Raw genomic sequence first — 17,980 nt, forward strand, 5'->3', positions numbered from 1 at the left:
AAACTCTCAAAGACAACAAGGTGAAGAGATTGTATATCAATGCAAATAGTTTCTGGCAAAGCAGAGTTTCCAAACTAGTTAGAAAATAGATTTATCAAAGCAGTCACGATAATTCCAAGAGTGATGAAAGCTAACAAATAGCAAAACGAAATTTAAAAAAACATGTTCGTTGACAAAATAAATTTTGCTCTAAAAAACTAATTAAAACCAACTGAATTTAATTAAACATTAAACTTCCTTTAATGACTAAAATCATTAAATGTCGCCTTCCAAAACACAAACTTTACCTTCAAATATTCCACCTTGATAAAGAATAAACCTAAAAACCTATTTAATAAAAACCCATAAAATATTTAAGCGACACATAAGTCACCAACTTTAATCTGTTCCCAATTGTCTGCTTCAGTCGCATTCAGCAAAAGCAATCTCAAAGAACCTCTGAAGTATTTTGACCGTGATTTGTCACCGGCAGAAAGTAGAAAAGCAAGCAACAAACACATGAAACAATATATCATGCCTTGGCGGAGGTAATAAATCTCAAAAAGCGACCGAGTTACTTTTTGTTTCTCGACTGTCTAAAGTGGTTCAAAGTAACTAACTGTCATGCGAGTGGGAGCAGGTGGTGCCGACTTTTGGCTCCTGGCGGCCTTATTAGCTCGAGGCAATCTTTTATCCCGCTAACCTAAATCTACATAACAGCAACTTCACCCATTTTGAAGTGTGCAACCCCCCTGCTGTTTTGCATCCACACACAAATATTTATATTTAATGGCAAATTTCTTTTTTTTTTTTTTGCTGCTCATAGCCATGACAAATAGCATTCAACCAAAGTAATCCATGCATGTCACAGTGAACAGCTGTTACATGAACTAGTTTTTTTTTTTTTGCCCCTAAACAAAATAGTTCTCGAGAAAACAGGTCACTGTCGGGATTATTTATAGTGTAACGAGGTCATAGTTGTGTCTCTTGGGTTAGTTTGGCAGGTAAAACGCTACCTCTGCAATTCTTTTGTTTCCATTCTTATGTAACTTTCAACTAAAAAACAGTTAGGAAAAAAAAGGGTACTTAAGATCGTGCCAGGTGGTGCACCGCTATTGATATTTCCTTTATAGTTCTTATTTCATTTTGTTTGTCCGCAGAAATGGCAAGCCGGGTCTACCTCCTCCTCTTCCTCGCTTGCCAGTTGACATTCGCCTCCCAGGAGGGTTTCCCCGAGTTCACCTCGGACACGCCCATCAACAACGCGGTGCGGGACCCGCGCACTGGCCGCGTGTACCTGGGGGCCGTCAATGCCGTTTACCAGCTGGGGCCGTCGCTGCAATTCGAAGCCCGGGCGGAGACGGGCCCCCGGAAGGACGCCAGGACCTGCACGCCGCCGGCTTCGGCCTGCCAGGACACCAAACTCATGGCTAACATCAACAAGCTGCTGCTGGTGCACCCGTCCAACGGCTCGCTCATCGTCTGCGGTAGCCGTTACCGGGGCATCTGCTCCCTGCTCAACCTGTCCGACGTGGGGCAGGAGCTCTACTACAGCGACAACAAGGGCGAGCGGACTTACGTGGCCAGCATCGAGGACAACGTCAACGTAGTGGGCGTCATGTCCACCTTCGTCAAGGAGGCGCACAAGTTTGACGTGTTCCTGGTGGGCAAAGGCTACGGAAGCCTGGACAGCACTAAGATCATCACCACGCGCATTCTGCAGGATTTCCGCGAATGGGTGGTGTTCGAGAGCATCATCGAGGCCTCCACCATCCAGACCATGCCCTTCGGGCCCAGGTACCTGCACGACTTCAGGCACGCCTTCGCCGCCGACGGCTTCGTTTACTTCGTCTTCTCCCGGACGCTGGACGGTACCGATAACAAAAACGTGACCTTTGTGTCTCGACTGTGCGAGAACGACCACCATTTGTATTCCCACACGGAGCTGCAGCTCATGTGCGGTCAGGACAACCGCTACAGCAAAGTCCAGGCGGCCTACGTGGCCTCGCCGGGCAAGGAGTTGAGTCGGGTCATGACGGAATGGGGCACGTACGGGAAAGTCCAGCCCTGGAATAAAGTGCTCTTCATGGTGGCCAGCTCGGAAGACGACCACAGCGACTCGGCTTTGTGCGTGTACACGCTCAACGCCATCAACGAGCGTCTGGTGGACATCATCACCGCCTGCTACAGCGACTCGGGGAAAATTTCAGGGTTCCCCGCCGTGGACATCCCGTATTCCTCAAAGACAGCAGAGTTCTGCACGTCCAAGATTGCGGTGAGGGCTCTTCTTTTTTCCTCCCTCTTGGTGGAATCCATCCGAAAGTTGAAGCATATATGTTCTTCTGTCATCCAGAAAGACACGTTGGAGCAGTACAAGTGCGGCGGGGATTTCCTGCCGACGCCCCTGGCCAGCAAACCTCGCTTCGCCTTGAAATCCAACGCCGTGTTGATCAAGCCGGGCCTTCTCACCGCGGTCGCCGTCGCCGTGGAGAACGATCACACCGTCGCCTTTTTGGGCAACAGCCAGGGAGAAGTCTTCAAGGTAGACAAGAGCCCGGCTTGACCTTTCTTAACGCATCCACGGATCTCGTTATTTTCTTTCTGCAGGCTCACCTAACCTCCCCGTCGTACGTGTACGGCAAGGCCCCCGGCGACACCTTGGGGGAGAAGGTGAACAAGAACCTTTTCTTCGATATGGACCAGAGCCACCTCTACATCACCACAGAAAAAAAGGTGCCTCCACTATTTTTCATTTACTCAGCTTGAAAATTTGGACCAAAAATGGCCGAGAGGGTCATTTCTTTCCTTGAACTTCAACGGTTGAGAATCTCAGCTACTTTTTGGTGTCACGCTGGCTGGGAAAACTATTTGTATGCCTGACAGAAAAAAAAAAGGCCGTTTGCCTCACTACCACAATTTTATTTACTAACCGTTTGGATTCCAGAATAGCGGGGAGAAGCTGCTCGGTAATTCGGGGGTGTAAGGAAGGCGAGATGATGTTCTTCAACTTTGGTATTTTCTAAAAATGTGCAGCTATGAGGAGCAAGCGAGTTTATTTATCATAAGTTAGGCTGAAGACGGGGTTACGACGAGACAAAACAAAAAGGTAGCTAACCAAACGTTAGCGCATATCGAGGTGCTACACGCTACACGTGTTTTTCCTCGATATAAAATGGGTGGGCAAATTCATTCATAAAAAAAAAAAAAAAAGACATACGGAATATTTAATGCACCTTACTGACATTTATCGCGTGGCACTTAAATTCAACCTGTGCATTACCTGCAGCGGGGAAAAAAAATACCATAATGGACGCCCAGAAATTAATTTTCAAACCATCCCCAAGGGGAAAGTGTGGGAATTGCGTACGCCAAAGAGGAAAGAGCTGTTTGCTGCGCCTGTCTGATAATCGACTGCTCGTAAATTATTTCTAAATCCCCATCATAGTCACGACGGCGGAGAGGTTTTAACGCAGCTGACACCTTACGTCCAACGGTTATAAAAACCAGAAGGAAAAAAAAAATATACTTCTTCGCTTTTGCTGCGCCATAAAGTCAAAGTGTGCGTGAAAAATACATCTGCCGCTGCCGTGATAGAGCAGGAGAATCATATTTTGGGGCTTAAGTGGACTGAGAGACAAGACATCTGTCTAATTTCTACCCTCAAAAAACAATATTGGTAAATCGGTAAAAAAAAAAAAAAAAAAAGATTCAATCAAATGAATGTATAAATTTTTTTTTCCTGAATTAAAAAAAGTCATTTTCGATTTATTGTAGTGTCCAATAGAAGCCTTGCATCTCCATTTTTTTAATTAATTAATCTTTTTGTAATATTTAAATACATTAATTTTTTAATAAATTAATTAAACAATTTAAAAAATCATTTTTTTAAAGAATATTAGTGAAATATAAATGATTAAAAAGTAAATTATTATACAATATAATTTACATTATTTAAAATAAACTAAAATCATTTAAAATATTGTAAAATTATTTTTGATTAATATTTAAAAATTCCAAATATGTTGCCATTTTGGCATGATTAAAAAAAAAATCTCTACAGAAAAGCAGCTGTGTAAATTAATGAACGGAAAATCACATTAAGGCGAAATTTCCACCATTGTCAACAGAAACGATAATCCGACTGGATTGTAAATAGACCAAATAGATTTTGACTCCTCGAGGCCGTGACAGAAGTACCGGCTGGATTATTCAAAGAGGCTTCTTTTGTGACATCGCGTGCCTCCGAAGCCTCGCCCGCCGGGCCGCTCGTCTTGCCTCGGGTGACCGCCGACTGATCACGTGACGTGCGCTCATGCCGCAGATCACCAAGGTGCCCGTGGAGTCGTGCCTGCAGAAGAAGGACTGCCAGTCTTGCGTCAATATGAGGGACCCTTATTGTGGCTGGTGTGTGCTGGAGGGCAGGTGAGAAATACACACACACACATTCACGCACGCACACACAGGCAAAGTTCCAGCTCCCCAACACATGGGAATATTTTGCACGATGTTTTACGACGGACGTTTTTACTAACCCACATTGTTAATATCCCGTCTCTCTCGCTCGCTCGGTGCAGCCGGCAGAAATTAAAGCAGTTTGTCAGCCGCGTGCGGCGGAATGCACTCTCGCCGATTTCTATTCATGCGTACAATGCTGATGTTTGCCACATATTTGCCTGGATTGATTGCGGGGATCAATAGCTGCCTCGTCGGCCTGAAGCTTCATTTTGGAAGAAGGTGCATTATGCTAGCACAAAATGAGTGCAGCGCTTTTCAACCCGTGTTAAGTAGGGAGGAAGGGATGGATGGGTTGGGTGGGTGGGTGGGTGGGTGGATGGATGGATGGATGGATGGATGGATGGATGGATGGATGGATGGATGGATGGATGGATGGATGGATGGAGTGATGGATGGATGGATGGATGGATGGATGGATGGATGGATGGATGGATGGATGGATGGATGGATGGATGGATGGATGGATGGATGGATGGATGGATGGATGGAGTATTTCTTGAACTATTAGAAAAATGATGTTGCATTTTTTGCTGGAAGAAATTTGTCAGTTGGACTTCGTATTCCTCGTTCTTTCCAACAGCACATTGTGAGAAATCTTTCAGCATTTCTGAGATCTTCAAAATGGGGGTTTAGCTTTTTTTGTGCGCGTTGAGCTTTGAGATGTGGAACTGACGCTTTAGGGCCTGTGCGCGTGCGTGTGCGCTCACGCTGCGTCTGCAGGTGCACCAGGAGGTCTGAGTGCCGGCGGGCAGAGGAGAAGAATGGCTGGCTGTGGAGCCCGCGGCAGCAATGTGTCAAGATCGTCTACTTCTACCCTTCCAACCTCTCGTGCAAAAAGACCCAGAAGGTAGCTCGCTCGGCTCTCCTCTTTCCATTTTTGTTCCATCTGTTTGTTCTTCACACTCTGATGAACGCTTGCCACCGAGAGTCCAAAAGCCGGGGCTCAGGTTTATTCCTGCTCCGTATCGACCCGAACCGGCTTATTATACCTGAGCCCTTGAAGACGGAGACTCCATTTTTCGCCGTGCTTTTTTTCTTCTTTCTGATTCCTGTGTTTGCCTTTTTTAAATGTACACACCTGAAATCCACCCAAATTTGTTTTCCCTAAAACTAATTCCAAAATAATACAAACGACTGATTCATTGACGTTCCATCGCGTCCTAGGTGAAGATCAATATTTCCTCCCTGCCCGCCATCGGACCCTCGGACCGCCTGCGGTGCTCCTTCAAGACGTTCCACAGCGACGGCGTCATGTCCGACTCGGGTCAGGTCACGTGCGACCTGCCGCCGCCGACGCTCATCCCGCACACCAGCGGGCACCGAGGTACGCTGCATTTTTTATTCAATTGCCCGAGAGGGAGTTACGTTCATAAATAAATAAATCACCCTCGTGAAATATAAATGAGCCCACCTGTATTAAATATAAAGCAGAGGAAAAACGTGTGCTTTTTCCCCTGACCACAATTATTCTTTTTTATTATCATTTCCTTTTTTATTTATTTATTTTTATATTTATTATTTTATTTGTATTATTATTGTTATTATTTCAACACAAACTTGGTGACTCTTAAAAGTGCCCGTGACTCGCCCTCAGATTTTGTCGCCGTGCCGGTGAAGATCTTCGTCAACGAGACGGTGGAGTTGGCTACACGCGACTATCAGTTCTACAACTGCGCCGCCACCGTCATGAAGTCGGAAAACACGCCGTGAGTGCCACCTGTCACTCGGATATCCTGCTGAGACGCGTGTGTGTGTGTGCGTGCAAACAGATGAATGGAAATAGTAATGCCTGCTGCTCCCCCCCTCCCTCCTTTTTTTTATTAGTATTACCAAGGGATGGAAATTGCCCGTTTCCTTTTCATTAATCAAAATAGGAAAGTCGATTTGGCCATGTTTTCTTTCTTTGCTTCCAATTTTTTCCCTTTTCACGCCGCGGCGCCGGTGATGAACGAGCTTTGCTTATATGACGTGGGCCAGATCCATTTTGCTGTCAGCGACATGGATTTTCATGCCTGATGCCCTTTGATGAGTTTGCATCTTTAAACATGCGCTTTTTATCTTCTGAGATTACATTTAACGGGACAAGATAACAAGTTCCACACGGGCGCGGTCTGCCTCGCAGTCAACGGTTCCACGTTTGAATCCCAGCCCTGAGCTGTTTTCCTTCCACGTTCCCCCTAAATGCATTCAAGCTCTAAAATGTCCATTAAGTGCGAGTGTAAATTGTCGTTTGCTATTATTATGCGTATTAATATGGATTGTTTTGATAATAGAATTTTACTCTTGGTTGCCATTAAGTGCACAACATAATAGCTGAGGCAACAATGCTCAAAGTATTGGACAAAAAAAAAAACATCCATCCATCCATCCATTTTCTGAACCGCTTAGTCCCCACGGGGGTCGCGGGCGTGCCGGAGCCTATCCCAGCCGTCATCGGGCAGTAGGCGGGGGACACCCTGAACTGGTTGCCAGCCAATCGCAGGGCACACAGAGACAGACAACCAATCGCACTCACACTCACACCTAGGGACAATTTGGAGTCTTCAATCGGCCTACCAAGCATGTTTTTGGAATGTGGGAGGAAACCGGAGTGCCCGGAGAAAACCCACGCGGGCCCGGGGAGAACATGCAAACTCCACACAGGGAGGGCCGGAGGTGGAATCGAACCCGCACCCTCCTAACTGTGAGGCGGACGTGCTACCCAGTGCGCCACCGAGCCGCCTTGAAAAAAAAAACAAATAAAAATAAAGACTGAAATACACAAATTATTAGACAGAATACAAAAATATTGAGATAAATAAAATATATACTAATATATCAAATATATATAAAATAAATTGGACAAAATATTGGACAAAAATAGACAAAAACATTACACATAGAAAGACAATGGAAATAATACAACAAATATAAATTTATTAAAATGATTTTTTTTAAAAATGAGTCATGTGTTTGCAGGTGCATGTCATGCGTGGCCAGTCCGTGGGGTTGCCAGTGGAACACGCACAACCACGCCTGCACCGATTTGGACGACAGCGCCCCGTCCCCTAGCATCATCAAAGACCGAAAGGTCGGTCGGTTTCCTCGCTCGCCAAAAAAAAAAAAAGTTTCTGACTGAGAAAGTCATTTAACAAAAAAAAAAAAGTAATTCCGCTATCAGCCGTCGTCATCTCGCGGGACATTTATTGGCGGCTGTGTCAATTTACAAGTCAGCAGATGTTAGCCCGATAGGCTTCCTATCTGCCGCTGCAGATGAGATTCTCGGTTACAGCGCGGCGCTTTCCGCATTTGCATTGTAAACTAGGACGCTACGTGCGCAGTCGAGCGCAGACCTCCGCCAAGGCCGAGCAATCAGAGACACTTCACCACGGAAATAGCGGCATGCAAAAATATTCATGCTGCGGTGATGTCTTCATATGAAAAACTTTATTTCCCAACATGGGTGATTTGCTTGAGCGCCACCCAGCGCCAAAAGCGAGTTTCTACGCAAAAGGCTCGACTATAATCACGTTGAAATCCACATTGTGATGCCTCGCCAGGGAGGAAAGTGTCCTCAGTTTGAGAATCCCGACCCCATGCTGATCCCGGTGGGCTACAAGCAGTCAATCGGCTTCCAGGGCATCAATTTAGACCTTTACCAGGTAACGCCGAGTTCCACCCCGTCGCTCTGCGGAGCGAGGTTGGTCGGGCTCATCCTTTGTGCGTTTTCGCTCAGGGTCGTGTTTTCACCATCGGCACGGAGCTCATGAATGTGGAAGAAGTCATCTCTGAGGACGGACCTTTTTACACTTTCAGTGGATTCAATGTGAGTCTGGCTTCAATACATTTCGATGCAATTTTCTTAGAATTCGGAAATATTACGTTCTAAAAGTTACACTGTCTATTCCAATAATATATATAATATAGGATATAGTATATAATTTTATTTATTTATTTATTTATTTATTTATTTATTTATTTATGCATTAATTATTATTATTATAATTATTATTATATAATATATATAAATTACGCAAAAGGTGAAGATACAAAATCTTGAACCACGATTGCATTGAACATTTAGTGGCAGCCATGAAACTTTAATTCCTGCAAAAACAAAAACATAAATGTAAATGGGTTCTCAGCCGCTCATTTCCGATTGGGCTTTGTTCACACATGAAAAGGTCCCGCATGTGCTGACCCTCAAATTGCACGTTAGATTAAGCAATGAAAAGCGGATTGCTTCTAACCAGAAGGGCACATGCAGTAATTAATTAGCATATAGAGTGTATACAGCTGTCATGTAAAATCATATGAACATGAATATCTCGTTCTGTGGGTATGAATAGGCTTCGAATATAATTAAAGTAAAAGTAAGATATGCTCAATATATTTTTTTTTCTCTACATGAGCAGCGGCGGAGTAGCGTACATCTGAAGGGCTTAAGTGCCGATAATCAGCGGATAGACCATTAATCATTTATGTTTCTCCCCACGTTTAGTTTTCCTACGATGAATCACCGGAGACAAACGTTGTTCTTTACGTGAAGGACAAGGAGCTTGGCAAGAAGATGGACAGCACATTAAACGGTATGTTCGCATAGCCGAGGCTCCTTACCGATTTGAGGCGCAGTATGGAGAATAAATATACTCCGATACTTACGCACCGATACCAGCGGGAACATTTTTGTTGTCTTTTTCTGACTTGGTTTGTTTTGTGTTTTAGTCACCTTGTACAACTGCTCGGTGGGACGAGAGGACTGCAGTCTGTGTAAGAACGCCGACCTCAATTACAGATGCGTGTGGTGCGCCAGGCACAAGGCGTGCGTGTACGACCGGCTGTGCATGCCCGACCAGCACGACGCCGAGGACCCTCGCGAGGCCGAGTGTCCCGCCCCCCAGATCACGGACGTGAGTTGTTCATCACTTGCGTGGGCGATTAGTGGCAGGAAGGCGTTTCCTTCGAAGATTGGATTTTCAATTGGAGCAGTTTATAATCCAATGTTGTCCTTGTGTGACAGCATAAGTTTGTTTCTCCTTGAGGATCAAATCATACTTTGTTCGAAAAGACTTAGGAGAAGTTGTGTTTTTTTTTAAATTCATTAGTTGTTTTTAATATTACAAAAATTTAGTCTGGAAAGTCGGGATTTAACAGCAAAAGCATTTATAGTCATTTTCATAGAGTATATTTTTGAAGGCAATTTTTATGAGATTAAAGTTGAAGTATAAAACTGGAATATTTAATTATAAAATATAATACAAATATTTTTTCCTCTTAGATTAAAGTAAAAAAGTTGACTAAATTCAACTGTTTGACAAGAATAAAGTTGTAATATAAAGAGAATAAATTTGAAATACAAACTATCCATCCATCCATTTTCTGAACCGCTTATTCCCCACGGGGGTCGCGGGCGTGCTGGAGCCTATCCCAGCCGTCATCGGGCAGTAGGCGGGGGACACCCTGAACTGGTTGCCAGCCAATCGCAGGGCACACAGAGACAGACAACCAATCGCACTCACACTCACACCTAGGGACAATTTGGAGTCTTCAATCGGCCTACCAAGCATGTTTTTGGAATGTGGGAGGAAACCGGAGTGCCCGGAGAAAACCCACGCGGGCCCGGGGAGAACATGCAAACTCCACACAGGGAGGGCCGGAGGTGGAATCGAACCCGCACCCTCCTAACTGTGAGGCGGACGTGCTACCCAGTGCGCCACCGAGCCGCCCAAATACAAACTAAATTAAAATATTTTAAAATAAATTCAAAAAGGGCCAACAAAACTTGGATTTTGTCAAAATATTGGGAAAAAAAGCTTTATTTATTTATGATTAAAATATAATTTTCCCCAAAAGTATCTATTTATTGTGATAAGTCGCAAATGTACGTCAAAACAACCCTTGCCATTTTATAAGAAATGTAGGGATGGTAATTTTCTGAAATAAAGACAGAATTTTATTATTATTTTTTACCGATTTACTGAGGGCAAAGTTCTAATTTTGCAAGCTAAAGCCAAATGTTAGTTTGCAAAGGCTTGAAATAATCAATGGCAACCGCTTATTTAATGTTGTCCTTGTCTGAAAGCAGAAGTTTGTTTTTCTTGAGGACCTCACAAATGCACAAATGTATTCTCCGCTCAGCCTTTATGTCATTTAGAGAGAAAAAGTATGGGCTAAAAAAAAAAATGGCAATTGCGCAAGGCCTTAACATGAAAATAATTGTATTGACTCAGCAATCAAAAGATGTCCATGTTCCAATGTCTGCTGGCTCACCCAAGGCCAAACAAACAGACAAGCTCCTTTTTTTTTAACGACTGTTTACTTTTACATGCATTTTTAATATGTGAAAAAACATCTCACTGACTTATGTTTATAAAGTTTTATCTTCCACTGCAAAACATATTTGCTGTGCAAGCTCATGAGAGCGAATACAACAAAGATTTTGCTACGCCCGAGGCTCAAAATGCATTGCTGCCTAAATTTACGAATCCATCTGCCCCAGACACATTTTTTTTTTTAATAAGAACTTTGCATTATTGCGCTTTATAAAACATGCGACAATAATTATTAAAGGGAAATTATAGACTGACACAATTTGTGCACCGTAATAAGACGATGGACATTATATCCACCAGGGGGCAGCATAGATCGACATTGATTTGACGATGAACCACAGAAGTAGACCGCTGCAAATAATATATAAACCTCGAATCGTACTATCGTATGCTATAGTTTGTGTTCAAATTAATTGCTTCAAGGTTTGTTGTCGGATAAGGTCAGAGTTTTCCGAAAATAAAGTCGACATTATGAGAATAAATTTGAACTGTCTTTGTTTGTTCTTGGTGGTACAGATCATCCCTCGCTTTGGCCCTTTGCAAGGCGGCATCTCCATCACCATTCGCGGCTCCAACCTTGGAATCCACAAAGAAGACATTCAACACATCACTGTGGTCGGCGAGCCCTGCATTCACCAGGAGGATAAATATTCCGTCTCTACCAGGTAACCTCCCAAAAAATCATTTAGGCTATGTAGCTTTGTAATTTTAGCAGTCAGGCCAAATGGGGCGGAATAAAACGACGGCTACAATAATGTGTGTTAATGTTAACTTGCGGATTCAAATGAGCAACCACAGCGCACTCTCAACATGAGAGGCCCATCAATCATCTAAATGTGACCGTTGATGAATACCAGTCTTCGTTCCGCCTGCAAACGTGCCGATATGCTTTTACACCATGCTCGGGGAAAAAAAATACGGTCTGGTGATTGATGACCACGTATTCGCAATGGTCGTTTTTTTTGTTTTGGGAGTGCTGCAGATTTGCCGTCCAGTGGCGTCCCTCAGGGTCGGGAAACAGTCAATGCATTTGAGTCGCAAGGGTGTCACACAAATGGGCCGTGAAAAGGAAACGGGAAAAGATGCCGACCGCAAGTGTTGACATCTGCCGGCATGGACGCCAGAGCAAAATTCTCCGTGCCGCCATCTGCGAGCCGTGACACGGCGCTGGATTTACGGGCGGGCTGGGAACTCTTAAATTTTTTTTTGTAGACGTTCACCTGCACCTGTTGGAAATGTTGCAAACTGGTTTATAGCTGTCATTTTATTTTTGCAATAAAAATAGTGTGAGGATAAAGGTGGAATTTTGCGAGAAAGAAAACAACAACTAAATACGTTGCCCCCCCCCCCCTCCCCCCCTTGTTTTTTTTCAGTGTGGTGTGCGAGATCAGCCCGGTGGCCCCCGAAAACCAATCTGGGGGCCAAGTGGAGGTGGAGGTGAAAGGCGGAAAGAAAGGAACTTCCTCCATGTTCTTCACTTACCGGGTAAACATCGTAAATCTCCCGCCCGCCTCCTCGAGCACCGCAAGATTTAATAGCGCTGCACGCTTTTAGTTGATTGCAGTTATTTTTTACTCGCTGTCTCAAAGAATCAAATCAAATTCTCACAATAAGTCCCGACTTTGTACGAATGGCAACAGGTGGATTTATTATACAGTGAAACTCATCCTGCTGCATTTGTGAATGTCGAAAAGTCATCAAGGAAGTCATGACGTGACTTTTTTGAAGATAACCATGGCAACGCAGCCGATCGGGAATCCTCGGCTTAAGCCGCGTCTGAGTTTTGAGCATATCCCGACCTTGTTTCTCTGTAAGACGAACAGGCGCGTTGCTTTTCAACTCGCCTTTCTCATCTCCGGTGGCGCTAAAGCCCGCCCCCTCCCTCCCCCACCCCCCGGGGGGATTGCTCCGCCTTAAGTGTTTGCTCAGCAAATTGAGGCAGATGTGCGATCTATGCGCGAGAAATGCTTCTGATGAGCGGGAAATCAAGGATGGGAGCACGCCGGTCTTGTTCTCATGTGCACGAACAAGTGTTTGCCTCGGGGGCCGCGAGTCCTGTGTGTGACTTAACTCGTAATGCTCATATTCCTGTTTCATCTGGCGAGTCTCGCTGACGCCAAAAACCCGTCGCCTCTCGTCAACAGAACCCCATCCCCGAGAAGGTGACGCCCAGTCGTGGCCCCAAAGCCGGGGGTACCCTCATCACGATCAAGGGACAATTTTTGGAGACGGGCAGTAAAGATGACATCCAGGTTACCGTCGGCGACGTGGGCTGTGCTGTGTAAGGATTTACAGTCAATCAATATTCTCTGTTAAAGCTTGACAAACGTTATCCTCTGAGGGCCGCAAACAGAAAAATCAAAGCACCGGGTGACATTGACATTCTTCGACAATCAAGATGCGCTTTGCTTTATGGCTGCAGTATGTCTGCGATATTGTAAGCAGTTAAATCTGGTGGTTGATTGAGAAAGGGTTAAAAAAAAAAAAGCCATTTTATGATAACCAAATATCTTAGTTGTGCATAAAAATCATAATTTTACTCTGGTTCATTTGAGTTTGTTTACCTCATTAAAATACAACCAGAAAGTTAGCATTATCCGCGCTAAAGCTAATATGGTGCTGAATCTCAACTTAACTTTCTTTTCTCTGGTGACCTTAACTTTGGTGTCACATCGGCATTCCAACAACACCAATCCGCCGTGACATTTTTAGGGAGAGGTAAAAATAACGAGCCAAGGGAAGATTTAACAAGCTGTCCGGCCCGACAGCCGACTCGCGGACAGTTTCCGCTTTGGCCCGCGCCGACCTGGCGTCACCTCTCACCTGCGGCCGCCGCTGAATTTTTTTTTTTCCCCCCCGCTGTCGACAGGGAGCACTTTGGTGAAAATATCACCTGCAGAACGGGGAAGTATCTGGCTGATAAGGTGCCCTCTGACCTGCTGGCTGTCACAGTGAAGTACGGGAAGGTTGCCGTCACACACATCCGCAGTGCCTTCCAGTTCTTGGAAAACCCCAACGTGCTGGAATTCCAGCCAAAAGCCAGCTTTGTCTGGTAAGTGATACACACAACATCAATAACACAGAATGTGCTTTCTTATTTGTTAGTTTGGGCTGACTCCTTCACTAACTCATTCATAAACTCTAATTTACTCACTCAAAAATGTAATGACGACACAGTGGGTGAGTTGGTCACATTAATTGGTAAATTGAATTGTCACTGACTCACTGACTCACTGACTCACTGACTCACTGACTCACTGACTCACTCACTCACTCACTCACTCACTCACTCACTCACTCACTCACGCACTCACTCACTCACTCACCCTTTCAGTCACTCACTCTTTCAGTCACTCACTCACTCTTTCAGTCACTCACTCACTCTTTCAGTCACTCACTCACTCTTTCAGTCACTCACTCACTCTTTCACTCACTCACTCTTTCACTCACTCACTCTTTCACTCACTCACTCACTCACTCACTCACTCACTCACTCACTCACTCACTCACTCACTCACTCAGTCACTCTTTCAGTCACTCTTTCAGTCACTCTTTCAGTCACTCACTCTTTCACTCACTCTTTCACTCACTCTTTCACTCACTCTTTCACTCTTTCACTCACTCTTTCGCTCGTTCACTCACTCACTCACTCTTTCACTCAATCACTCTTTCACTCAATCACTCTTTCACTCACTCTTTCACTCACTCTTTCACTCACTCTTTCACTCACTCTTTCACTCTTTCACTCACTCACTCACTCACTCACTCACTCACTCACTCACTCACTCACTCACTCACTCACTCACTCACTCACTCACTCACTCACTCACCAAGTTGGCAACTGATAAACTCAAATTAGTGAATGAGAGAATGAATGGGTTTTTAAGATGGTTAAAAAGAAAAAAGCTAAAAATGAAATACAATGCCCTTAGGTGGCACGGCTTGACATCCGAGCTCTTCTCCGATCACGCCATTATTTTCCGTAGCACCGCTTTTGTTTGTGTAAGTCTCCCCCATCGCTTCAATGCAATTTGTAAGCTTGTTCATGCGTGTCTGTTGTCATGTTCGTGTCGCAGCGGCGGGAGAAACATCGTGGTGACTGGCTCCAATTTCGACATCATCCAGAGAGCCGTCATGATGGTCCAGGGAGAAGACAACTCCACATCATTTGAGGTGTGTGCGCGCTCTTCCCATTTCATTTTCAACTCCCTATAATTATCCTCCCTATTGTCCCCATCTATGTGTTCTCTCCCAATCATCATTTCTTCCCTCACTTCATTTTCTCTTGTGAATGCATTTCTTTTTATATCCTTTTTTTTTTTTTAAACCTGCTCCCCGCCTGTCCATCCATCTCGAGACAGCAGTGATTCATTCAAACCTCGTCAAGCGTTTCTTCCGCCGACGTTGCGCCCCGCCCCTTCCCCCCCCTCGCACTACTGTCAGCGCCAGCCTCCGCAGATCCCGGCAGATTACTTAAGCCAGTATTACCTCATCTTCCTTCCCGGTCCATAAATCCTCAAAACCTGTAGGATTGCAGATAGCGGCAAAATAAAACGCGCCCCTCCATCTTAAGATTGACTGTGGCGGGGTGAACTTAAAAGCGGCTTGGGCTGTCCTCCAGTGTTAGCGGCCGGTGCTAAGCAGCAGAAAAATGTTGATCATTTCCTTTGCAGGGCTCAATTTAATGCCGGTATTAAGGTTTGCGGGAGATTATGTGGCTGTGTCGCTCTTTATCGCTCCACGCTCACGGCCAAGTCTTGTGTTGCCAAGGCCGGCGAGAGAAGTGGCTAAGATGCGTGTTATCTCAAAGGCCTCGGCTGGTCACCTTCTTAAGCTTCTTGTGCTTTAAGTCATTGAACTCCACCTAAATGTTTACACGCAATATTTTTTCCTGCTATCAACATGCACAGTGCATTGTTGCTTAGCCTCTTACAGTCATGATAGTTTTTTTATATATAAAATAAATCACCAGTCTGAAAAGTTTTCCCATACTTGATAATAAAAAAAAGTCCCTTAAGCTTATTTCCCTTTGGAGCCTGAAATTTGATAGGAATGCGTCAATCATAAGTAGATCCACAAAAAAGTTTCAAGGAGAAAATAGACAGGAAGTGTTAAAGCTGACTTTTTTTTTTCATTTTGGTTTCCGTCATTGCTAATGTGTCGAGTATGGCGGCAAAATTTAATGGCTGGCCTTAAGACATAAATGTCTTAATAACTCAGCTCCAAAAGGTCAGCGCGAGACAATTTTTGGGGGGCGTGCACGATAAAGGTCTCATTGCACCATTGCAAACAAAAATAAAAAATATGTTGTACATGTTAAATCATCTTTTTTTTTTTTGTAATAAGAGCAGATTTTTTTTCGTACCTAACGATATAATCCGGGTGGGGGGAATGTTCCGGAAGGGCACATTGCATCGTCTCTGTAGCAGATGGCGACGGAGGCGCCGACAGTGCCGGTGTGAAAGTTTGCCGCCCCTGCGATTGACGAGTTGAACTTGTTGCGTTGCTGCAGGAAGCACGTTGTTGAGTGCCAAAGCAGTGACAAAAATATCACTTCCTCAGTCTGTTAATTGTAGAAAAAAAAAAAAAAAAGAAACGAGGAAGCGGATGAGTCAATGTGGCTCAAATGTAGGGATGTTCGATACCCAATTTTTTTTAGACCGATACCAGTGAAAGTACTCAGTTGAGTAGTCACTGATACCGATACCAAGTACCGACACCAATAGCAAGCTTCCATCTAAAATGATTTGAAATAAAAACCTATATATCCCAATGTTGAATCTTGAATCAATGTTGAATGTATTAACATACATTTTTATTCTAATCTAGTTTCTGATTGTAAAACGACCACAAGAGGGCCATAAGAAAGTACCGATACCTTGAAAGAATATCTTCCAATATCTATAATTGCAAATCTGGTCTTTTCGGATAAATATAAATGTAAATATAAATATAAAAATAATTTAATGAATAAATAAATAAATGGATGAATGAATAAATAAATAAAGCTAGAAATGTTATTAAATTGTACATAGGTGCTACAAAGTTTTTGTCCCCTGAGGTTATGACACACGGACTTAGCAGTGAGCATCAAATCAAGGAATATTATGCTAATAGAAGTGAAAAAAAAATTGGATACGGACAATTATTATAAGGACACTCTTGTCAAAATTGACCCTGAACATACGTACTATGCGTGCACGGAAATTAACGGCGTGTAAATGTTAAATATGATGCTCAAAGTGGGTAAGTGCATGAAACACACACTCGAATCCTTTACGGTATAAATGGAAGCTAGCCCACCTGTTTAATGATAGCTAATATACCGCCTCATATCTTTTTAATGCCTTTTATGTCAGCCTAAGTTCCGTTATTAACACTTACGCCGTTGGGGCGGCAGGTCGCCCACGAGAAAAACGACACGGTCATCCAGTTCCGTTCGCCGCCGGTCAACGACTCCCTGGGTCACGTCGTCAGGACGTACATCAAGCTGGACAACTGGGAGAGGGACCTGAGGAACTTCGACTACCACCCGGACCCGGTTTTCTACGAACTGCCTAAAAAGGTTTTCACCGAGGCCAGCATCATCATCGTCATTGTGAGTGAAGGCGAAAGACGATCGGAAACGGCTTTATTGTTGACGTTGCGCTTGTGGTGTGACAGCGCTTGGTTTTTGCTGAGTCACTGTTTTGACGGGACGCTCGGGGATAAATAGAAAGCGGCGGAGGGGAAAAAAAATCCGTCGGGGTTACGATTGCATAATCGCTATGTGTTTATTCTTCGCACAATTGCGGTCCAATTAGACATTTAATTTAATCGTTTCCTGCTTGCTAATTAAATAAAGTTGAAGGATCCATTCAAGGGGAGTGACAAGCGATGTATAGAGCGGCCATTTTGTTGGTTTTATTTTTGGTGACTTCCTGTTTTTTATTTAAATGCAAGCGAAGGGATTACCATTGAAATCAAGTCAAAAAATGAAAATTTTGCACATTCAAATGGAAGGATTAAAAGGCTGATGAGAGGTAAACGCAGAATTATATGGAACTTATTCTATGTACTGTTTATCTTGCCTTTCACAAACTTTTGGAGCCAGGCACCCGGTTCAACATCCCAGAGGCAATGACGCACCTTTCTCAACAGACCACGCACTTTATTAAAAATAAAATAAATTCATC

The 17,980-nt window shown here is 44.0% G+C and overlaps 1 protein-coding gene across 3 annotated transcripts in view; it reads left to right on the forward strand.

Moving 5' to 3' along the window:
• Window positions 1-17,980, forward strand: part of plxnb2b (plexin b2b) — a 105,535-nt gene that overhangs the window by 71,708 nt on the left and 15,847 nt on the right. For all 3 annotated transcript variants that reach the window (XM_049724325.2, XM_049724324.2, XM_049724326.2), the window contains 18 exons: window positions 1,140-2,254; window positions 2,333-2,521; window positions 2,587-2,712; window positions 4,301-4,401; window positions 5,215-5,341; window positions 5,659-5,818; window positions 6,089-6,200; window positions 7,453-7,564; window positions 8,034-8,135; window positions 8,210-8,299; window positions 8,975-9,062; window positions 9,199-9,383; window positions 11,322-11,470; window positions 12,179-12,290; window positions 12,950-13,086; window positions 13,675-13,857; window positions 14,882-14,978; window positions 17,206-17,403. In XM_049724325.2, coding sequence (XP_049580282.1) covers window positions 1,142-2,254; window positions 2,333-2,521; window positions 2,587-2,712; window positions 4,301-4,401; window positions 5,215-5,341; window positions 5,659-5,818; window positions 6,089-6,200; window positions 7,453-7,564; window positions 8,034-8,135; window positions 8,210-8,299; window positions 8,975-9,062; window positions 9,199-9,383; window positions 11,322-11,470; window positions 12,179-12,290; window positions 12,950-13,086; window positions 13,675-13,857; window positions 14,882-14,978; window positions 17,206-17,403 — 3,381 coding nt within the window. In that variant the 5' untranslated portion in view covers window positions 1,140-1,141. The remainder of the gene's footprint in view (window positions 1-1,139; window positions 2,255-2,332; window positions 2,522-2,586; window positions 2,713-4,300; window positions 4,402-5,214; window positions 5,342-5,658; window positions 5,819-6,088; window positions 6,201-7,452; window positions 7,565-8,033; window positions 8,136-8,209; window positions 8,300-8,974; window positions 9,063-9,198; window positions 9,384-11,321; window positions 11,471-12,178; window positions 12,291-12,949; window positions 13,087-13,674; window positions 13,858-14,881; window positions 14,979-17,205; window positions 17,404-17,980) is intronic.

The sequence above is a fragment of the Syngnathus scovelli genome, chromosome 6 (assembly GCF_024217435.2).
Source record: "Syngnathus scovelli strain Florida chromosome 6, RoL_Ssco_1.2, whole genome shotgun sequence".
Taxonomy (NCBI): Eukaryota; Metazoa; Chordata; class Actinopteri; order Syngnathiformes; family Syngnathidae; genus Syngnathus; species Syngnathus scovelli.